This window comes from Coregonus clupeaformis, chromosome 33 (genome assembly GCF_020615455.1).
Source record: "Coregonus clupeaformis isolate EN_2021a chromosome 33, ASM2061545v1, whole genome shotgun sequence".
Lineage (NCBI taxonomy): Eukaryota > Metazoa > Chordata > Actinopteri > Salmoniformes > Salmonidae > Coregonus > Coregonus clupeaformis.
In genome coordinates, this window is record NC_059224.1 from 17849791 (window position 1) to 17874343 (window position 24553).

The window sequence follows — 24553 nt, forward strand, 5'->3', positions numbered from 1 at the left end:
CTGGGCCACTCAACTCTGTTTCCACACGTGATTGTGCAATGACTGGGATTATAAGCACGTTTCACTAGGCTTTGTTGGCTATGGGCTCTCCAACCCTGTTCCAGGGGTCCTAGGCCTATAGTAAAGATTTTTATAACTAACCCAAGATAGACCCACAGCCTGTCGTTTCCAATGGGAGCAAATTAATCATAGTGGGCATAATAAGAAAGGAGGTGGGCAGAGCCAAGTACAAGCTAGCGAGATCCTATTGGCGCGTTCTAGCATGTATTATTCTATTCAGACTTCTGAATTTAATCTTGTATTTATATATACTAAATAATATGTGTGACATTAGTTTTAATTTAGAATGGGCCATTATCATGCACCTGTCGGAACAGGTGCAGGGGAAAAATACGTCATCCATATGCAAAACATGACATCCACACTGTATTCAAGAGCATGTTGTGTCTCAACTGATGAAGTCACAACACGAAGACCGATGGTGGGCACAACACACAAAATAGTTTGACAACCCTGATTGTAAGCTTTTAAATAATATCAATCTCAACCGTTTATCTTTTACAGTGATGAAGACATGGATGTCTCATGGTACACTTAGAAAGAATTGTTCCAAAAGGGTTCTTCGGCTGTCCTCATAGGATAACTGGTTTTGGTTCCAGATAGAACCACTTTTGGTTTCAGGTTAAAGGGTTCTACCTGGAACCAAAAAGGGTTCTTCAAAGGGTTATCCTATGGGGACAGCCAAATAACCATTTTGGGTTCTAGATAGCACCATTTTTTCCTAAGAGTGTATGGTGGGGTATGCGAAATAGGTCAACTTTGAGCACCTTTATCTCTTGAATGTTTTGACATTCAGGTCCAAAAAGCCACGTTCTGAGCACTTCTACAACGGGCAAATATGTATGGAAGGTTTCGTTCAAATCAAAAGGGGTGCTGTCAAAAAGTGATTGAATTCAAATGGATTTACCCTATACTCAGTTGGCAGCTGATGGCCTGGAATTGATTTAGCCTATTTTCTGTAATCTATGATTTATATGACAGGAACAATGCAGTGGATGCTAAGTCAAACAGCTTATTTTCAGCCTCTAGATATTTTTTTGTTCTGCCTTGGTGAATGCCATTGTTGAGCAGGCATTGTCACTGTGGGCTTTTTCAGATAGCTGTCATTGGTTATTTGGTATCCCCTCCAGAAGCTAGCTCCAATGCTACCCTTCTCCTCCCCTCAATATGCTTTGGCTTCATTAGCCTCTAAACTACCACCCTGGGTGTCAGGGCCAAGTGCTACACTGATTAGACTATCAACCAATTGCAAACCAAGCCCTGGCTTCTTCCCCCTAGCCTCTTCACTTCATGTAGATTTGAAAAAGATAAGAATACGAACATAATGTAAATGGCTCAGAATAGAATAAACATTTTAGCATAAGTATAATACAGGAAGGCACAATTTATAGTACAATATTTACATGTATTGGAGATGTGGGGCAGTGTATAAACTTAGCAGTATTATAAGAGTCTGGTAGCAGCAGTTCTGGTGTGTGCATTCTGAAGTATTCAGACCACATTTTGTTATGTTACAGCCTTATTCTAAAATGTATTAAATTGTTTTTTTCCCTCATCAATCTACACACAATACCCCATAATGACAAAGCAAAAACAGGTTTTAATAAATTTTAGAAAATGTATAAAAAATATAAAACAGATATTACATTTACATAAGTATTCAGACCCTTTACTCAGTACTTTGTTGAAGCACCTTTGGCAGCGATTACAGCCTCGAGTCTTCTTGGGTATGACGCTACAATCTTGGCACACCTGTATTTGGGGAGTTTCTCCCATTCTTCTCTGCAGATCCTCTCAAGCTCTGTCAGGTTGGATGGGGAGCGTCGCTGCACAGCTATTTTCAGGTCTCTCCAGAGATGTTCGATCAAGTCCGGGCTCTTGCTGGGCCACTCAAGGACATTCAGAGACTTGTCCCGAAGCCACTCCTGCGTTGTCTTGGCTGTGTGCTTAGGGTCGTTGTCCTGTTGGAAGGTGAACCTTCACCCCAGTCTGAGGTCCTGAGCACTTTGGAGCAGGTTTTCATCAAGGATCTCTCTCTACTTTGCTCCGTTCATCTTACCCTCGATCCTGACTAGTCTCCCAGTCCCTGCCGCTGAAAAACATCCCCACAACATGATGCTGCCACCACCATGCTTCATAGTAGGAATGGTGCCAGGTTTCCACCAGATGTGACGCTTGGCATTCAGGCCAAAGAGTTCAATCTTGGTTTTATCAGACCAGAGAATCTTGTTTCTCATTCTCTGAGAGTCCTTTAAGTGCCTTTTGGCAAACTCCAAGCGGGCTGTCATGTCGCTTCCGTTTGGCCACTCTACCATAAAGGCCTCATTGGTGGAGTGCTGCAGAGATGGTTGTCCTTCTGGAAGGTTCTCCCATCTCCACAGAGGAATTCTGGAGCTCTGTCAGAGTGACCATCGGGTTCTTGGTCACCTCCCTGACCAAGGCCCTTCTCCTCGATTGCTCGATTGTGCCTCAACCCAATCCTGTCTCAGAGCTCTACGGTCAATTCCTTCGACCTCATGGCTTGGTTTTTGCTCTGACATGCACGGTCAACTGTGGGACCTTATATAGAAAGGTGTGTACCTTTCCAAATCATGTCCAATCAATTGAATTTACCAATGGTGGACTCCAAACAAGTTGTAGAAACATCTCAAGGATGATCAATGGAAACAGGATGCACCTGAGCTCAATTTCGAGTCTCATAGCAAAGGGTCTGAATACTTATGTAAATAAGGTATTGCTGTTTCTTATTTGTAATACATTTGCAAAACCTGTTTTCACTTTGTCATTATGCGGTATTGTGTCTGTGAGCCTGTTGGTATCAGACCTCATGTTCCGATACCATCTGCCCGATGGTAAGGAGAGAAAAGCTTGTGGCTGGGGTGTGTGGGGTCCTTGATGCTGCATGCTTTCCTCAGTCACCGTTTTGAGTAATGTCCAGGATGGGTGGGAGCACGGTCCCAGTGATGTACTGGGACTACTTCACCACCCGCTGGAGGGCCTTGCGGTCGTGCCAGGCCGTGATGCAACTGGTCAGGACGCTCTCGATGGTGCAGTGGTAGCATTTCGATAGGACCCGGGTGGCATGCCAAATTTCTTCAGCCGCCTTAGGAAGTAGAGACGCTGTTGTGCCCTCTTAACGAGTGGTGGTGTTGGTCCATGACAAGTCCAAACATTTCTATTCAGTTATATCCACACATGGTATGACAACCATAGTCAGAGGCTAAGGCACTATAGGCCTACAGATCACCTATAGATCTGGGCCCAGGCTAAAGCACTTATAGATCTGGGCCCAGGCTAAAGCACTTATAGATCTGGGCCCAGGCTAAAGCACTTATAGATCTGGGCCCAGGCTAAAGCACTTATAGATCTGGGCCCAGGCTAAAGCACTTATAGATCTGGGCCCAGGCTAAAGCACTTATAGATCTGGGACCAGGCTAAAGCACTTATAGATCTGGGACCAGGCTAAAGCACTTATAGATCTGGGACCAGGCTAAAGCACTTATAGATCTGGGACCAGGCTAAAGCACTAATAGATCTTGGACCAGGCTAAATCAAATCATCAAAATCAAATCGAAGTTTAGCCCAAAGGCAGAAAGGTCACTTCTGCTAGTCACATGCTTCGTAAACAACAGGTGTAGACTAACAGTGAAAATGCTTACTTACTGGCCCTTCCCAACAATCGGTTCAGGACAGGGTACTGGGCGGAGGCTGTCTAGTGATCACTGTTTAACAGTCTGATGGCCTTGAGATAGAAGCTGTTTATCAGTCTCTCTGTACCAGCTTTGATGCACCTGTACTGTCTCCGACTTCTAGATGGTAGTGGGGTGAACAGGCCGTGGCTGGTGTCCTTGATGATCTTCTTGGCCTTCCTGTGACACTGGATGCTGTTGATGTCCTGGAGGGCAGGTAGTGTGCACCCGATGATCCGTTGGGCTGACCGCACATTTCCTATCCAAACCTTTCAGACCTCCATAAGGAGGTGAGGGACTAGGGGTGAGAAAATTAAGGGTTTGTTTTGGAACTGGGCCTTTATAAGAAGTTCCCTGCTGGCCGTGACCCTGCTGTGCGGTGAGTGGTCTCACCGGGGGGCAGGTTAAACCCGTTAGCGTCGCATGATGACATGGCACACCATCTCCACACAGGAGAGGGAGCTGGTGGCCTGGGACACTGCCTGGTGGACATAGAAAATGGCTAGCTCGCCATCCTTTGTTTATTAATAAAGACTCCCATTTAAAACCACAGTCTGTAAGATGTCCAGTGATTCAAATCAGTACATTTAGTACAACGGTCTTCCCTTATTATAGAAATCAAGATATTGGCACATAAACATTTGATGCGATGTATTGGCTCCATTGTAAAAAAAAAATATATATATAAAAGGTTGGTGGCCCACTCTTTGAGGGTCTTTCAGAGTGTGGCTTTCAACTCTATCTTGTTGTGTTGATATATGTTAGCCTGTGACTGCGACAATACTGTTCCCCTGGTATCTATTTCCTTTATAGACCACACAGTCTCATTTTAATAAGGTGTGTTTTATTAGGTTGTTGCTGCTTTGGAATAAACATTGTCCATAATGAAATATACAAATCTATTCCTGGGTAATGTGTGCTCTGTATGTGTTTTAAGAGAAGGAAGAGAATGCTGGCTGGCCCTTAAGAGGGGTACAGCATTGTTATGTAATAATTTATCTAAAATTGAATAATTGAATGTGCCTTCAGGAGGTGCTTTGTGGGAGCTGTGTGAGAGAGAGAGGCCTAGCGAATCAGTCTTGAGGTGGAGTGGTCATTCTCATACCAGCCTCCTCTCCTCTCCTTCCTGCAGGCAGACTTAACCTGATATTACCCCGGCCGCCACCATCACACATCCTTTACCAGTCACTGGAACAAGTCACTGAAGCTCATTTCAATCCAAAATACACTACCCAGACTCATGAATCAGCCCTCCATGAATAGACAGTATCATGGCCTATTTGTGGGATCACAACAGTCCAATTTGACTGAGATTTGATTTAATAGAAGAATAGTTGATTAGTTTAGTAGGACAGACGGTTAGTTGGGTTAAATGGTCCACAGAAACAGGGTGTCATGAGTAAATGTTTGACTTTTGCTGCTGTTTCGGATACTAGACTAACTGGACCCTTCATATCATTGCTTAGGGGAAGAGTAACCAAACAACAAACTAAGCGAATAAAATTTGAACCAATGAGGTGAGGGTAAGGTCAGGAAAAATCAGATTAGGCTTGGAGCGTTGTGTGAAATATTTCAGTTTTGTGACTGACGTGAGCAATGTGGGTGTCATTGACTGCAATGGTAGCATACAGCAAATATATGTATCCCAAAGCCTGCTCATGTTGCGTGCCCACTGCCCACTTAGAAGGTGTTACCATCTCTAAATTATTCAGGGTAGGACATCCCCTCTGTAGTAGTATAGTCTACTACAGTACAATAGTTTTACTACACTGATAGAGAGGATGTCCTTGCCACAATACTAGTAGTTGTTTATTAATCCTAAGAAGGGACATTTGTTTAGTGGACAGGTGCATAACCGGTGAATAAGACGGCCTCCTCCTCAAACAGCCCCGCTCTGCCCTGCTCAGTCTCCCATGAAACTACAAACTCATCTCTATAGATCAATTAATTCATAACTAGCTTATAGCTAATGGAGGTATACTGTACATAACAGTGACTTGCAGCAATACCTTATTTCCATACCCATGCAGGGTAGTTGTTGAAAGGTGGCTCTTGAGTTAAGAGGATACATAAATCATGGGTCCACAGGTTGTGTGTGTGTGGTCTGAATCCTTTAATATTCATGCATCGTGTTAGTATTGTACGCCACGTACTTTAGCAATGGGTTCAAATGGTATATCAAGTTGGCCGTAACGACACATCCAACTAATGTCATGACGCATGCGTTTTTCATTTGTGATTTACTTACCGTGCAGTATGCTGCCAATGCTGAGTAGGCAACCTATCTAGTGAACAATGACAATGTTAATTAATTGTTCTATCTAATTAACATTAAGCAATGTATGAATCTCGAAAAAAATTGTTTAGTGAAATATTTAGTTTATACTGAAGTTGATGCTGGCTGCTCAGGTGACAGTCCCTCCATAGAAGCTGTGCCATTGATAAACTATGAACAATGCAGCGGAGAAAATGGTATGTTGCCACAACCTGAAGAAGGCACAGTTAGGCTGAAACGTTGGTGTTTTATTACCCAATAAATTACTGTGAGGTCATACATATGGAGTGTGCGACTCTCTTTGTTTTTATAGCCCACATTCATTTAAAACATGTAGCAGTCATATCTCTTGATATAAGTTGCTGTGGAATGAAAAATAAATTATATTGGTGAAACAAAGTAGCACTTTCCACACACACACACACACACACACACACACACACACACACACACACACACACACACACTACTATTCAAGTGGAACAGTAGTTACTTCACCATCCTTCACAGGCCACTGTGTAACATGGTGTAGCGGACTTGAAAGGTGGGTAAATGCAAAGAAATAAGCTAAGAAAACTCCTCTATGGAACCTTAGTAAGACTAATGCGACTGCTAGTTTTATGATGCACCGTATATTCAATGCCCTGTATGTGTAACCAAAGTTATTCAAAGGAAAGCAGAAATACTGCAATCATAGAACTGACCCCGGTTTTAATAGAATATTTTTATTTTATTTAACTTTATTTAATTGAAGTCTGCTGAGCATAGCCAAGGCTATCTCTTGTCTTTTCTCTGATGCCCGTGGCCCTTTGGTGTGTAACGCTATAGCCCTCTGAGGAAAACATTTATATTTCCACAACATTAGGAATGTATTCATTCCTCTCTCTGAACACAAATTCATTGGTCTTTGTAATAGTAGCCTTTTGATATGACTAGAAACATCTCTCTGCTGTCCCTAAGGCTGTTAGCCAAGAGCCATTTGGTTGACAAGTACAGAAGGCTAATACACAGCATTTACTCTCTCTCTGTTGTTATGTGTAAGTCAAGATCAATGACACAATGTATTTGTGTTGTCAGAAAAAGAAAGCGCTTACAATTCAATGTCAGCTCTCAATCTTTTCAAGTTCTCTGTTTTGAATAGAAGTGAGAAGGCTCAGTGGGCCTAGAACCTTTTTTGTAGATTGATAACAGCTGAAACACTTAAACACAGCAGCTAGTCTCAAATGGAGTCAAAGTGTCTGGCCAAGTTAGATTATTAATGGTGGGTCTCTATCTCTCAAACCCTAATTGGTCTCTGGTGATTGAGAAATTCCATTAAAATGTATGTATTATGCCTGCAAGTCTGTTTCTCAGTCAGATAGCTATTTTAATCCATTGATAATAAAACTAGATGTATTGCTTGAGTTCCTGTTGACACCTTAGCAATAATTGGTTACATGGCAAGTTTTTTGCTGTGCTGTTTTTGAATTTATTGACAGTAACTTATTGTGTAAACAATGTTCGGAGGACAATATTTTTTTTCTTCCATTTATTTATTCATTCATAAAACAATGCATCATGGGTAGTTTTAGCATTTGTTAACTCAAAGATGAGCGTGCTCATATTCTGATGTATCTCAGTTAACACAGGCCTAAATTACATGCATGTCTCAAGGATGGTCTGTGATTTATCCTAGTTTATATGTATCTGTAATTCACCCACAATCTGTGAGTAATTTTCTATTTAAATTTTTTGTCTTTATTAATGTGACTTGTTTTGACACAAAGTGTGTCTTATCCATTAAACTCTCTCTCTCTATCTCTCTCTCTCTCTGTCGAACCATCTGCTTTCACAGCACCTCGGAACGGGACTTGACTGGAAGTCTATGGCAGGAGCAGATGAAACATCCGCTGATTTGAATTGGCGGATCCCAGTCTATCCCCATCTAGCAGAACCCTTAGAACCTCCCCCTACATTGTGGACTTGAAAAGCGCCAGCAGCACAAGTCATTTAAACAAGTCTGAAAGTGCGCATTTTAGAAATAGGTTTCACTAAACTTTATATGCCCAAACACAAAATCAATTGTGCTTCCCAAAATTAATATGGTCAATGTGATAAAACACATATTTTGATTTGCCTAAAGCCCCATTTATACAGCTGTAGCAGGCTCACTCCCTCTCCCGCCTCGATTTTAACCACACCCCTATCAAGTCCTACTTTATAGCACAGTGTTACTAGGCTCTATATGCCAGCAATTCAAGCCTGGGGATGAGGTTACTTATCCATTAAGGAAATGCTAATGTCTGCTCGGAGCAAAAGGAGCCTCTATGTAAATCTATAAGGAGAAGTCAATGAGCTAGTTAATGATCTTGTGAGGAGTAATGGAAAAACATCCCTAATTTCATGGCAAAGTAAACATCTTTCCTATGGGCTTTTTTTGTGCCTTTTTCTAATAAAAGAATGCACGAAAAGAGGCAAAAAAGTGGCAGTAAAATGAGGTATTTACTATGTAGTTCTGCTGGTACTTTTTTGTCTTGTAACTTTTTGTCTAGTTATTTAAAAAGCATTGCAGCATTCAGCATATGGTTATACTGTTAGATGCGTGGAGATGATGCACTGAACAAAAATATAAACCCAACATGTAAAGTGTTGGTCCCATGTTTCATGAGCTGAAATAAAATATCCCAGAAATTTTCCATAGGCACAAAAAGCTTATTTCTCTAAAATGTTGTTTACATCCCTATTAGTGAGCATTTATCCTTTGCCAAGATAATCCATCCACCTGAAATGGCTGGCATATCATAAAGCTGATTAAACAGCATGATCATTACACAGGTGCATCTTGTGCTGGGGACAATAAAAGGCCACTCTAAAATGTGCAGTTTTGTCACACAACACAATGCCACAGATGTCTGAAGTTTTGTGGGAGCATGCAATTGGCATGCTGACTGCAGGAATGTCCACCAGAGCTGTTGCCACATAATTTAATGTTCATTTCTCTACCATAAGCCACCTCCAAAGTCGTTTTATAGAATTTGTACATCCAACTGGCCTCACAACTGCAGACCACGTGTTTGGCGTTGTGTGGGCGAGCGGTTTGCTGATGTCAACGTTGTGAACAGATTGACCCATGGTGGCGGTGGGGTTATGGTATGGGCAGGCATAAGCTACGGACAACGGAACACAATTGCATTTTATCGATGGCAATTTCAATGCACAGAGATACCGTGACGAGATCCTGATTCCCATTGTGAGGCCCATTTTTATTTTTAAGGTATCTGTGACCAACAGATGCATATCTGTATTCCCAGTCATACTTATACTTTATATATATTTTTGTTCAGTACATATGGACACATTTATGTTTAATAACTGATATGATAAATAGTAATATTATTAGCAAGATGAGGAATAGTATAACTGGAATATATAATAATATTTCAAGTGATTAAGGTACGATAAGCCTAATTAATAAACATTTAATAACGTCATAACATCACCATCAGTATTTCACTGAAATACTTTTCGAAAGACAGAAAGCAATATATTCAACTGCAAAGCACTCCAAAATATTAATAACATGAATCTATTCGCACTAAGTAAAAATGTGCAGCATTTTGTGCAAGATTTGAAATTCCTTTCAGTCATCATAATGGAAATCAGCCAGCAGGGCTTTCTAAGGGGCAAAGAAACACGTTGAAATGTTCTCCGTTTCATTTTCTAACAGTTGCATGAATAAAAGGCCCCTCTTGAGGAGAATTTGATCGTTTCTCTGTTGAGAAAGGGGTCATTTCTTCCTATTTGCCAGATCTCCAACATCAACATCTTTAGCTTGGCTGACCCATAACCTCTCAAACATGGCTTTGAACAGCAGATGGAGGCGTGACGAGACGATCAATGAGTACAATTATGTCCATGTGTTTAGACAAATGACCATTTAGGTAGTGGGATTGTCCAGTGTTTACTTTCCATAGAATATCAGTTAGCATTATTGAAGGCAAATATTAATAAAAACATTTACATTTACGTCATTTAGCAGATGCTCTTATCCAGAGCGACTTACAGGAGTAATTAGGGTTAAGTGCCTTGCTCAAGGGCACATTGACAGATTTTTCACCTAGTCTGCTCGGGGATTAGAACCAGCGACCTTTCGGTTACTGGCACAACGCTCTTAACCACTAAGCTAACTGCCGCCCCAAAAAAAACGAACTGTGTTTTAGGTTAAAGTATTACAAATAGCATTTCTTTCTGTTATGCTATTATATTTAGGTTTTTGGGTTGGAGTGTATTAGGGCTGGGAATTGCCAGGTACCTCACAATACGATATCACGATACTTAGGTGTCGATACAATATGTATTGCGATTCGATATTGTGATTTTATTGCGAATCGATGTTCCAAACATATTGCTCACCCTATGTCTGCTACAGAGGGGCAAGACAGAGCCATGAGAATGAGTTTGAAGTGCTGAAAACAAATTGGCTGCCTATTTAATCCCCCCCGTCTCTGAGATGAATAATATTATGAGCTCATAAGATCAGAGATCACGTTGTGTTGACTTTCAAACCCTGCCACCGTGGACCAGTCAAAAACGGCCTTGTTTACCAAACAGAACCATTGTTTATGTTCGTTCCACAGTAGAGACCTTTTGAAGTTCCATCACCCATACAGAATGCTAACTTTATCAGCTGATTAAAGGGATAGTTCACCCAAATAACATAGTGGTTTCTTTACCCTTTAAGCAGTCAATGGACAAGGTACACTATAGAAAAGTATGTGGACACGCCTTCAAATTAGTGGATTCTGCTATTTCAGCCACACCCATTACTGACAGGTGTATAAAATCGAGCACAGCCATGCAATCTCCATAGACAAACGTTAGCAATAGAATGGCCTTACTGAAGAGCTCAGTGACTTTCAACGTGGCACCGTCATAGGATGCCACCTTTCCAGTTTGTCAAATTTCTGCCCTGCTAGAGCTGCCCCGGTCAACAAAGTGCTGTTATTGTGAAGTGGAAACGTCTAGGAGCAACAACGGCTCAGCCGCGAAGTGGTAGGCCACACAAGCTCACAGAACGGTCTGTCCTCGGTTGCAACACTCATTACCGAGTTCCAAACTGCCTCTGGAAGCAACTTCAGCACAAGAACTGTTCATCGGGAGCTTCATGAAATGGGTTTCCATGGCCGAGCAGCCGCACACAAGCCTAAGATCACCATGTGCAATGCCAAGCATCGCCTGGAGTGGTGTAAAGCTCGCCGCCATTGGACTCCGGAACAGTGATGAATCGAGCTTCACCATCTGGCAGTCCGACAGACGAATCTGGGTTTGGCAGATGCCAGGAGAACGTTACCTGCCCGAATTCATAGTGGCAACTGTAAAGTTTGGTGGAGGGGGAATAATGGTCTGGGGCTGTTTTTCATGGTTCAGGCTAGGCCCCTTAGTTCCAGTGAAGGGAAATCTTAACGCTACAGCATACAATGACATTCTAGACTGTCAGTTTATATCTGTCAGGTTTAGCTGTAGTGTAGTATCACTCCACGGTTGGGTTGTATTGTGCAGTGCAGACAAATTAAAGAAGAACACAACATGTTTTTGATGGAATTTACTGCAAGGTCCAATGGGTTTGTGAGTGAACTGTCTGATTTTGAAATAAAACCTACTATTTTGGATAGATGATGGGGGCATCAGATTGATGCTAATTGTCAGTGTGAGTGTTTTTCCCTTTTCTCACCAATACTTTGATATTGTTTTCGCAGGTGTTGACGGGAATACTCAAAAGATCAAATTTGTCTGTGATGAGAATCGCCATCCACCAGAGACCTAAGGTACGGTAAGATATAAAATGCTCATTATCTCATGTACCAATAAACCATTAATCACGCCAGGAGAAAAACAACCCACAAAGGCTGTATACCAAATAACTAGGAAATCTGTTGCCTAAACATCTGACTGTTACCACGGTTACCCCATGGATATTCAGTCTGAAAGAAGTTTGCCTAAAAAATACGTAAGAGTCTCTACAAGCCAGAATGTTGAATATTTATACATACTTTACCGGTTGTCCGTGCAGTTGGTCCTTTTGACCGTAGTAGGTGAAAATGGGGTATCCACAGGAAAATGTTGTTTACCTGACTTTTTGCGGAGACGGTAGGTTCTGTCGCTTGTATTTTCAATCTCCTGACTCATTGCACGTGATGCACAATATGTAAACAATAGCCAAATGTAACCGAACATAGTCGACCAACGCACGTTTACTCGCAATCGGCTGGACGTGATTGTGAAATTTGCCAGCTGATTGCGTGGGACAATGTTCGATTAGGCTCAGCCATATTGTGCCAGTGTTTGTCGCGTGCGAAACACTGATATACAGACCAGCATACTGAAGGTCTGGTTGATAATGCTTCCTTGTGGATATTTTGACTCAGATTACCTCTGACATGGGGACAAAATCGGCAGACAACAGGTAAAGTAAGTTTGTTCAACATTCTGACTTGTAATGGGACTGTTGGGGATTGCTGAGCCTACATGTTAGAGATGGGAGTGTAAGTATTTCACTCTCGGATTCTAAAAGAGGCGAGGTAATCTGATGAAGTCGAGCATACCGTTTTCAAACAAACATTGAAATATCCATAGTGATTTCTCCGAAACTGTCTCAAAGACTGATGGTAATTGCATAGTATAGCTCTCTTTTGGTGTTTGAGGATTGTAGAATAAACTGTTCCCTATTCTTTTTTGATGACATTTGAGCCATTTGTGAGCTATTGAAGTTGCGTTTTGAATGGTTAAAGTAATTTGTTCAGGGTCAGATGCATTCAAAATGGCAGACAAAGACCCAGTGCTGTATCTTCTGCTGATACTATGTCTCTTGGTATTGGAACAGCAATAAGGAGCACAATGAGTTTAGCTCTAAATATTAGCTGTGAGTTTGGTAATGAGAATTAACACTAGAACTGCTGAAGCAGTTACAGTATTTTGACTGCTCATTAATAAATAAATACAATCTTAATCTGCCATTTAAGTCATGCCCCCCTCCATCCTTGACTTTTCCTAAATAAGTCTATATAACACACTGTCGTTGTTAGAATCTTTATCACAAACAGAACTGGAGATAACCAGTTTTAGGAGGGAATGTCATTTTTTGAGTAGTTTGCCCCTCCTTCTCCCGACATTAGGGCCTGCTCCGCTCCTTCTCCCGACAGTTGAAAGTGCAGTGCCCAGCTGATAATCACCCCGATAATTGCCTCAACTGAACCTAAACTATACCGAAACTAATTTCTCACACACTGTATAACAACAGATTCAATTAATTAAGTCAAGTATGATGGGGAGAATGGGTGAGTTGATGAGCGAGAGGAAGCGAACTATGCATAATTATGTAATCACAAATTGTGAAATTTATCCATTCTAATTATAATCTCTAAATGGTATGTACCCTATATCAGTCCACCGAATCCAAGCAGTCTTATCAGTCTACTCTGGCCTACTTGGAGTAGGCTACACAGTGAGAGCATGGGTAATTGTACATGCTGAAAGGCTTTCCATATCTGGGAAAATATCCACATCAGGCAGCAGGTTAGCGAGTGTCGGAGAATGTGGTGATGAGGCTTGTGGAACCTTACATTGGCAAGGGGAGAAATGTCATGAACAATTTCTTCACTTCACTGGCGAACAAGTTGCTTGCAAAGAAACAAGCCTGGTTGGCACCATGAGCAAAGTTAGACGGAAGCTCCCTCCCTCTGCGCAAAATAAGGTACCCGCACAGCTGTTGTACTCCACAATGGTGCTGAAGAATGACAAGACAACACTCACACTTTACCAATGCAAGGCAAGAAATAATGTTTCTGTCATGAGAATCATGCATCCGACAGTTGCCATCGATGGGGACACAAAGAGAACACCGGAGACTGTTACGCACAACCAAACAAAGGGAGGCCTATGTCAAAATGTGACAAGCAAGTGAAAGTGACAAAGATTTGTGTTGACTGTTAGGACAAGGGATAACAGCTAATTGAAATCCAAGTTATATTAATTATAATTCCATTATTGCTTTGTGTTGATTTTCACTTTATCAAGCACACTTGGCGTTATGATGTTCAGGCTATATACTGATGTAAGTAGCTCAGTTGGTAGACCATGGCGTTTGCAACGCCAGGGTTGTGGGTTCGTTTCCCACGGGGGGCCAGTATAAAAAAAAAGGTATGCACTCACTCACCGGTACTACGTAATCATATTTGATGATAAATAACTTTGCTATGGCAGCTATTAATCTATTTAATAGTAAGTGGCTCTGGATAAGAGCGTCTGTTAAATGACGTAAATGTAAATGTTTTCATCATTTGACTGCGCGTCTTGTCTTGGTTGTGGTATTTTTTACATTTTTTAGTCGTTATAAAAAGAAGCTGTTACTGTTTTCCAACACGTATGCTTTCTGTTTCATAGTTGTAACAAAGGCACTCTACGAATACAATTGATTAAACACTTGAATTTAGGTGTTTCTAGTGGTTTATTGTTTTTACTATTGTTATTTGAAATAAAATAAAAATCTTATTCTGTTACCGAAGACTTTCATAAACACAGCCAAATGATTGTTTTTGTGATGGCATGTATTAATTACACTGTTAGAATGTTGCAGTCCGAATGATTGCTCATTAGCTTGAAATGGGGGTCCCTCGAGGCCCAGCAGTTCTAGTGTTCAATTAAATTACACCACCTGATCCTGTAATACCGTGTGTACTGTGTGCTTGTATATGTACACCTATGCCATTGGTTTAATTGGTGGGGGGTCAGATTACTTTAATTACTTAATGAATCTGTCTTTGTCTACTCATCCCTGCGAAGATATTGCAAAAAAAAACTGCAGCCAGGCACTGAGAAATAATGGGTTTAGTTTCTGGTCTTGGGTCATTAAGAGAGGGGATTACTGCTGGGCCTGAGGACCCCAGGAATGTGTCATCCCCTCTGGTGGCCCAACACACCGCTGATGAAATGGAATTGAATTAATGGGGCCGCCCACTGGGCTGCCTGATTAAAACGACACACACCTTTGATCCCAGAGCGAGGTGACCAGGCCGTCCCCCCTGGTGGATGGGGGGTTGTGTGTGTGTGTGTGTGTGTGTGCAACTCACTCGGCTGTGTGCTTGGCTCGGGTCAGTGCACCCCTGATTTAACACTACACATTATGTGTGCTGGGATCCACCTCCAAACCCCACAGCCTTCTCACTGGGGGGCTGAACGTCTCAGGTGCAGAACTGGTTGCCTGGTTTCTGGTTGATGGGTTATAAAAGACTGCAGAGATTGAAGCTGGAGCCCTTTTGATCCAAATATAACGTTGTCATGTACAAATAAACCAAACAGAAATAGTCTATGTTTAGACTTTCAATCAAATGTATGTATAAAGCCCTTTTTACATCAGCAGATGTCACAAAGTGCTTATATAGAAATCCAGCCTAAAACCCAAAGTGCGAGCAATGCAGATGCAGAAACACAGTGGCTAGGAAAAACTCCCTAGAAAGACAGGAACTTAGGAAGAAACCTAGAGAGGAACCAGGCTCCGAGGGTTGTCCAGTCGTCTTCTGGCTGGGCCGGGTGGAGATTATGTCAGAATGGTGTATGTAGGTGAGTGGAAGGAATCAAGCGCAGGCACCAGGATGACTTCAACCGTTTAGTAATGTTCACCAAAACACGAGAACAAACGAGTCGCCAACCCAACCGGGTGGCGCAAACAATTACGCACAAAAACACAGTGCGTCAAAAACAAGAAAAGCGCACACAGTGCGAGCTCTCGGTAAAACACAACGAGAGAAATACAATACACTATACAGAGGTAGGCTGACAATCAACAATCACGCATAACACCTGACCCAAACAAACAAACTAAATAAGGGGAACAATCAAGACACAAATAAGGGACAGGTGTTATGAACAGACAAAACCAAATGAACAAGAAACATAGAACGGTGGCAGCTAGTACTCCGGAGACGACGACCGCCGAAGTCCGCCCGAACAAGGAAGAGGAGCAGCCTCGGCCGAAACCGTGACAGATTATAAGAGTACATGGCCATTAAGGCCAGATAGTTCTTCAAGATGTTCATAGATGACCACCAGGGTCAAATAATAATCAGTGGTTAAAATGGGTGCAACATGTCAGCACCTCAGGAGTAAATGTCAGCTGGCTTTTCATAGCCGAGGGAGGGAGAGAGGTCTGGGACAAGGTAACACGTCCGGTGAACAGGTCATGTTCATCACTTTGCGATGTTCCTTTGATCGTAAAGTAAACATCTCAGTATACATTTTTGTCTGAGATACTGTAAATAGAAGTAGAACTGTTGAAGATAAACAAAATAAAATGCTGTAATGTTTGTCTTTTGAGATGGAAAGTAATATAAGAGATATAGGTGGCCATGTTAAACCAAACCACACCAAGACGGTAATGTTTCAGTTATCCAATGCATCTTTAGCAGTAATCATCCTCACTGTTTCTGTTTGCGTTTTGACTCCAGACAGTTGCGTGAGCGGCCTAGTAGAATCACCCTCCTGGGTTAGTTAGGGGTACTGGTTTCTGCATACTCCGGTTAGTTAGGGGTACTGGTTTCTACATACTCCGGTTAGTTAGGGGTACTGGTTTCTGCATGCTCCGGTTAGTTAGGGGTATTGGTTTCTGCATATTCCGGTTAGTTAGGGGTATTGGTTTCTGCATACTCCAGTTAGTTAGGGGTACTGGTTTCTGCATACTCCGGTTAGTTAGGGGTATTGGTTTCTGCATACTCCGGTTAGTTAGGGGTACTGGTTTCTGCATACTCCGGTTAGTTAGGGGTACTGGTTTCTGCATACTCCGGTTAGTTAGGGGTACTGGTTTCTGCATACTCCGGTTAGTTAGGGGTACTGGTTTCTGCATACTCCGGTTAGTTAGGGGTACTGGTTTCTGCATACTCCGGTTAGTTAGGGGTACTGGTTTCTACATACTCCGGTTAGTTAGGGGTACTGGTTTCTGCATACTCCGGTTAGTTAGGGGTACTGGGGTAGGCTCCCCTCACCTGCTGACGAAGGTGGAAATGTATGTCTCCTGTACCCTTAAGGGTGTTTCATTCAGCTCAGTGAGGTTCTTAGCTGTATAGACAGAAAAGCATGAGTGTTGTCTGTTGTAAATGTGTCTGCTAAGCAGAAAATATAATGATTCTAAAGATATGACCTTTGACATGGATATCGTGTGAGATAGAGACCGAACCCTTGGTCATTAGCAGTAAAACTGCCTCTCCCTGCCTACACATCCATTGTCAAAATAAAAGCTTTCCACTAATTTGAAGCCTGAAATCTCGCACTCACACACTGTATGCAGACTGCAACACACACACAAACTGACAATTCCGAGACATAAACATTAAAGCATTGTCTCTCAGCCGAGTGATTAAGACATTGCACCCAGTGGGGGGCGTCGGGTGGTGCTGCGGGGAGGGGAGACCCCTGGGGACAGAGCGCACAGCAGGGGTCACAACATGACATATCACCCGGGCCATTGTGCTTTATCTGTGAAGGAACTGCCTAACACACACCGAGAGAGAGTATAATCACCCTCAGCGTCAGCCTCTTCAACATCCATTAGGTACCAGGCTTTAGCATTAACACCATCTAAAGGGAAATAAACTAAACCCACAACACTATGGAGAATTATTACTCTATATGTTGCGTAACAACTTTTTGTTGCCTTCTGTGTTTTTTTTCTCTTTTCTTCTAAAGTGCACTTCAGTGGGTGGTTGCAATGACAGAATGTGTATTATAGCCGTGATCTAATGCAGGGAAAAACTAAAATGGAGAAACCTCAATCCACTTGACACCTGAACGTGTGAATGTACAGTATCTATCTGTGGAGTGTTATGAGCTGAGTGGCTCCCTATAGCCTTTTCTCTCTCTGTCTCTGTTGCGTCGAGAACATTACACATACAGATGGTCTGATTTCCTCGTCTGAATCTGTGTCCAGTTGCAGTGGTGGGCAAGGGGATAGGCTGCCAGATCTCTGCTACTGTGGCTCCAAAATGGTGGTGGCTCAAGAGGAAGTGGCTGTGAGGGAATAAATACTGTATGCGTAACAGAGCAGTACCTAGTGTGATTGCTTGCTTACATCGATGATAATGGACTTGATTTATTTAGTGCTTTTCCAAGTGCCCAAAGCCCTATATATCAGTACTGTAGTAGTTTAATTGAGCACTTAAATCACCAACCACCCGAAGAAGTCATTTTGAAGTCGCTGCTAATTCACCTCAAGAACAATTAGGAAAGAGAAAAATAGCCTGTTGAGGACAGCAAAGCTGTAGTGTCGTAGGCTATGGCAAATGCATAGTGTGTGTCCTAAATGGCACCCTATTCCTTATATAGTGTACTTCTGACCAGAGCTATGGACTCTGGACAAAAGTAGTGCACCATATAGGGAATGGGGTATAGCTCTGGTCAAAAGTGTACTACATATGGAATAGGGTGTCAGTTTCCTGTTATCTTTCTCGCAATGCAATTCAATTCAAAGGGCTTTATTGGCATGGGAAACGTGTTTACATTGCCAAAGTGACAACCGGTTGCTCTGTCATCCCAGTGTTATTGGCCCTGAGCCTCCTGTGAGGACTAGCTTTCCCTGTTGGTAGCATTACACACAAACACCACAGGGAACTCCTAGCTGCCATTCTACCTGTCGGGGACCAACATCCATCCGTCACCCTGTTGTCCAGTGTTTGCTTGAGTCCTCTTTAGAACAGCCTTGTAGTCCTTCAACTTTTGTAGTTTGTATGAATGGTCTTCAGTGCGTAAAAACCTAATTTTAAAGGTATCTGGTAAACAGTGGCGACCCCACCTTTCTAGCATTTTTTTTTTTTGGTGCGATGTCTGTTTTGCATGTTATTTTGGCATTAATGTGTCACATATCAGTTTGCAAACAATGTAAAGTAAAATAAAATAAAAATGGAATTAATAAACCCCCATACAAACTTTTTTAATTTTTTTAAAGGGGGTAGATCAGCTTTAATATTGCAGATAGATTGTAACTTCCATCAATGTAATTGTCTGCATCACTTCTAATCCGCATGTCAAAAATGATATAAATTGATTTGCATTTTAATGAGGGGAAATAAGTATTTGACCCCTCTGCAAAACATGACTTAGTACTTGGTGGCAAAACCCTTGTTGGCAATCACTGAGGTCAGACGTTTCTTGTAGTTGGCCACCAGGTTTGCACACATCTCAGGAGGGATTTTGTCCCACTCCTCTTTGCAGATCTTCTCCAAGTCATTAAGGTTTCGAGGCTGACGTTTGGCAACTCGAACCTTCAGCTCCCTCCACAGATTTTCTATGGGATTAAGGTCTGGAGACTGGCTAGGCCACTCCAGGACCTTAATGTGCTTCTTCTAGAGCCACTCCTTTGTTGCCTTGGCCGTGTGTTTTGGGTCATTGTCATGCTGGAATACCCATCCACGACCCATTTTCAATGCCCTGGCTGAGGGAAGGAGGTTCTCACCCAAGATTTGACGGTACATGGCCCCGTCCATCGTCCCTTTTGATGCGGTGAAGTTGTCCTGTCCCCTTAGTAGAAAAACACCCCCAAAGCATAATGTTTCCACCTCCATGTTTGACGGTGGGGATGGTGTTCTTGGGGTCATAGGCAGCATTCCTCCTCCTCCAAACACGGCGAGTTGAGTTGATGCCAAAGAGCTCGATTTTGGTCTCATCTGACCACAACACTTTCACCCAGTTCTCCTCTGAATCATTCAGATGTTCATTGGCAAACTTCAGACGGCCCTGTATATGTGCTTTCTTGAGCAGGGGGATTCCAAACTCTCCACCATGGCCAAGACCAAAGAGCTCTCCAAGGATGTCAGGGACAAGATTGTAGACCTACACAAGGCTGGAATGGGCTACAAGACCATCGCCAAGCAGCTTGGTGAGAAGGTGACAACAGTTGGTGCGATTATTCGCAAATGGAAGAAACACAAAAGACCTGTCAATCTCCCTCGGCCTGGGGCTCCATGCAAGATCTCACCTCGTGGAGTTGCAATGATCATGAGAACGGTGAGGAACCAGCCCAGAACTACACAGGAGGATCTTGTCAATGATCGCAAGGCAGCTGGGACCATAGTCACCAAGAAAACAATTGGTAACACACTACGCTGGGAAGGACTGAAATCCTGCAGCGCCCGCAAGGTCCCCCTGCTCAAGAAAGCACATATACAGGCCCGTCTGAAGTTTGCCAATGAACATTTGAATGATTCAGAGGAGAACTGGGTGAAATTTGTTGTGGTCAGATGAGACCAAAATGGAGCTCTTTGGCATCAACTCAACTCGCCGTGTTTGGAGGAGGAGGAATGCTGCCTATGACCCCAAGAACACCATCCCCACCGTCAAACATGGAGGTGGAAACATTATGCTTTGGGGGTGTTTTTCTGCTAAGGGGACAGGACAACTTCACCGCATCAAAGGGACGATGGACGGGGCCATGTACCATCAAATCTTGGGTGAGAACCTCCTTCCCTCAGCCAGGGCATTGAAAATGGGTCGTGGATGGGTATTCCAGCATGACAATGACCCAAAACACACGGCCAAGGCAACAAAGGAGTGGCTCAAGAAGAAGCACATTAAGGTCCTGGAGTGGCCTAGCCAGTCTCCAGACCTTAATCCCATAGAAAATCTGTGGAGGGAGCTGAAGGTTCGAGTTGCCAAACGTCAGGCTCGAACCTTAATGACTTGGAGAAGATCTGCAAAGAGGAGTGGGACAACATCCCTCCTGAGATGTGTGCAAACCTGGTGGCCAACTACAAGAAACGTCTGACCTCTGTGATTACCAACAAGGGTTTTGCCACCAAGTACTAAGTCATGTTTTGCAGAGGGGTCAAATACTTATTTCCCTCATGCAAATCAATTTATAACATTTTTGACATGCATTTTTCTGGATATTTTTGTTGTTATTCTGTCTCTCACTGTTCAAATAAACCTACCATTAAAATTATAGACTGATCATGTCTTTGTCAGTGGGCAAACGTACTTAATCAGCAGGGGATCAAATACTTTTTTCCCTCACTGTATTTCTTATAACATTTTTGACATGCGTTTTTCTGGATTTTTTTTGTTGTTATTCTGTCTCTCACTGTTCAAATAAACCTACCATCAAAATTATAGACTGATAATTTCTTTGTCAGTGGGCAAACGTACAAAATCAGCAGGGGATCAAATAATTTTTTCCCTCACTGTATATAAGTATATTCTCAGACAAATAGGTTGGCCCATTCATTGTTATGTTATATCAATTAGGCAGAGTTATTAGGAATGTGTGTTTAATCCATGCAGGGCAGACACTGGTAAGGGAGTGATTTCCCTGCTCTGAACAGTCCTGCTGCTAAATGTTCATTACATCTCCTCTAACTATCCAATGTCCTCGGATGAAATAATTCCCCTAACAGAGGGACCTCTTATCGGAAAATTATTCAAATGTTCCATTTTATCAGTTACGGTGAACTGGCCAACTGAGTGAAAATTTACTCTGAAATAATTGCTGAATATCAGCCGGCCCAGTGCACCGCAGTGTTATTACACATCTCCTTATTTTGACAAAGGTTTTAATGGCCGACTGCGGAGTGCAACTCATTACCGAGCACATATCTCTATCCTACATATATAGAGGAACATCTGTGATGTTATATGGTATTTTCCACTGCTGTTCAGCAGCGTGAGGAAGGGAGGCAGAGACCGGGAGGTTGGCTGTTTAGGGCTCTGGTCTGCTGGAGGCGTGAACAGAATAACTGTGCAGCACAGTCTGTTCTGCTTCCTCAACAACCAGAGCCAGTTCAGACATTTATGTACTGACATATCTGGCAGCTTTCTAGCGTTTGTACAGTATGACCTTCCAGTAGTTGAAATGCTTGTTTTGATCGGTTTATGACAAAACTGACAGACGCCCACCGGGCTCATGAGGTTAGATCTTATCCTCCCAGGAAATTATTTGCTAGAACATGAATTAATTCAAGCAAACAATTGTATTTGTATAGATACACAGTCCATCACTCTTCTCTAGATCCATGGGTTGTCCATGGAATTAATTCAATTCCATCAATCAAACCAAACATAAATAGCTTTAGTTTTGATAAAAGAAGAGAATGTGGTCCTACTGATACATTAGGGAAGTAAAGGGAATACCTCGGAGGCAGTAATCACTCTTCTAGATCCACGGACTGTCCATGTGCTGCCTGTGTAGAACCATTTAAACAGATCCACACACAGATTTATGGAGGGGACGTGCCATACAGATTTCAAGACAACGTTATATTGGGAAAAGGGGTTGCTCCGATGCAGGAGACCTGGTGAAGTGCATTCCTACCACAGTATGACATTTCACGTAATTCACACGAACCAGTGTGTTTTCAGAGCAGTCAACCATAACAAATCCTCTGTCAGTTTTAACCCCATCCACTCCTGACATGAGACAATGGGGATTTTATAAACGGACACAGCTGCTTGAACGACTTGCCCGGCCGTCTCTTTCTCTCCAAGTAGTAAACTGAAGAATGACAGTGTGGTTTGTAAACTTGTTTTTGAGAGAAGAAAATGGTCCGCTGTTTTTAAAATAAAGTTTTTCCAGCAGGCAGATTTTTTTTAAATAGGCATAACTACAAACTAATAGACTAATTAATGTTGTTTTGTAGGAAAATGTTAACTAAGAAAGGGAAGCTTGTGTTTTTAAGTTAGAGGCAAAGCTTCAGTTGCTATTTTTTGCAAAACCATTACAATGAACTAGTGAGATGTACAGTGTTGGCTTGTAGTAAACCGGAAAATGAAAACATGAGTTGTAAAGTTATTTTTCAGATTGAAGTGTTGATATATACACTGCTCAAAAAAATAAAGGGAACACTTAAATAACACATCCTAGATCTGAATGAATGAAATAATCTTATTAAATACTTTTTTCTTTACATAGTTGAATGTGCTGACAACAAAATCACACAAAAATTATCAATGGAAATCAAATTTATCAACCCATGGAGGTCTGGATTTGGAGTCACCCTCAAAATTAAAGTGGAAAACCACACTACAGGCTGATCCAACTTTGATGTAATGTCCTTAAAACAAGTCAAAATGAGGCTCAGTAGTGTGTGTGGCCTCCACGTGCCTGTATGACCTCCCTACAACTCCTGGGCATGCTCCTGATGAGGTGGCGGATGGTCTCCTGAGGGATCTCCTCCCAGACCTGGACTAAAGCATCCGCCAACTCCTGGACAGTCTGTGGTGCAACGTGGCGTTGGTGGATGGAGCGAGACATGATGTCCCAGGCTCAATTGGATTCAGGTCTGGGGAACGGGCGAGCCAGTCCATAGCATCAATGCCTTCCTCTTGCAGGAACTGCTGACACACTCCAGCCACATGAGGTCTAGCATTGTCTTGCATTAGGAGGAACCCAGGGCCAACCGCACCAGCATATGGTCTCACAAGGGGTCTGAGGATCTCATCTCGGTACCTAATGGCAGTCAGGCTACCTCTGGCGAGCACATGGAGGGTTGTGCGGCCCCCCAAAGAAATGCCACCACACACCATGACTGACCCACCGCCAAACCAGTCATGCTGGAGGATGTTGCAGGCAGCAGAACGTTCTCCACGGCGTCTCCAGACTCTGTCACGTCTGTCACATGTGCTCAGTGTGAACCTGCTTTCATCTGTGAAGAGCACAGGGTGCCAGTGGCGAATTTGCCAATCTTGGTGTTCTCTGGCAAATGCCAAACGTCCTGCACGGTGTTGGGCTGTAAGTACAACCCCCACCTGTGGACGTCGGGCCCTCATACCACCCTCATGGAGTCTGTTTCTGACCGTTTGAGCAGACACATGCACATTTGTGGCCTGCTGGAGGTCATTTTGCAGGGCTCTGGCAGTGCTCCTCCTGCTCCTCCTTGCACAAAGGCGGAGGTAGCGGTCCTGCTGCTGGGTTGTTGCCCTCCTACGGCCTCCTCCAAGTCTCCTGATGTACTGGCCTGTCTCCTGGTAGCGCCTCCATGCTCTGGACACTACGCTGACAGACACAGCAAACCTTCTTGCCACAGCTCGCATTGATGTGCCATCCTGGATGAGCTGCACTACCTGAGCCACTTGTGTGTGGGTTGTAGACTCCGTCTCATGCTACCACTAGAGTGAAAGCACCGCCAGCGTTCAAAAGTGACCAAAACATCAGCCAGGAAGCATAGGAACTGAGAAGTGGTCTGTGGTCACCACCTGCAGAACCACTTCTTTATTGGGGGTGTCTTGCTAATTGCCTATAATTTCCACCTGTTGTCTATTCCATTTGCACAACAGTATGTGAAATGTATTGTCAGTGTTGCTTCCTAAGTGGACAGTTTGATTTCACAGAAGTGTGATTGACTTGGAGTTACATTGTGTTGTTTAAGTGTTCCCTTTATTTTTTTGAGCAGTGTATATAAAAAATAAATAATCCCAGCAGCCATTTATAAACCTGCGAGCAGTCAGATGTACAGAACCGTGTGTGATTGTCAAGTCTAGAGAACAAAACAGAGTTCATGTTATCCCTCAGATGTTTGCA

General features: G+C 42.8%; 1 protein-coding gene across 1 annotated transcript in view; it reads left to right on the plus strand.

The window, feature by feature from the left end:
- LOC121548727 (kelch-like protein 29) overlaps positions 1-24553 on the plus strand; it is a 371638-nt gene that overhangs the window by 16214 nt on the left and 330871 nt on the right. The window contains exon 2 of the mRNA XM_045210180.1: positions 11760-11828. Coding sequence (XP_045066115.1) covers positions 11799-11828 — 30 coding nt within the window. The 5' untranslated portion in view covers positions 11760-11798. The remainder of the gene's footprint in view (positions 1-11759; positions 11829-24553) is intronic.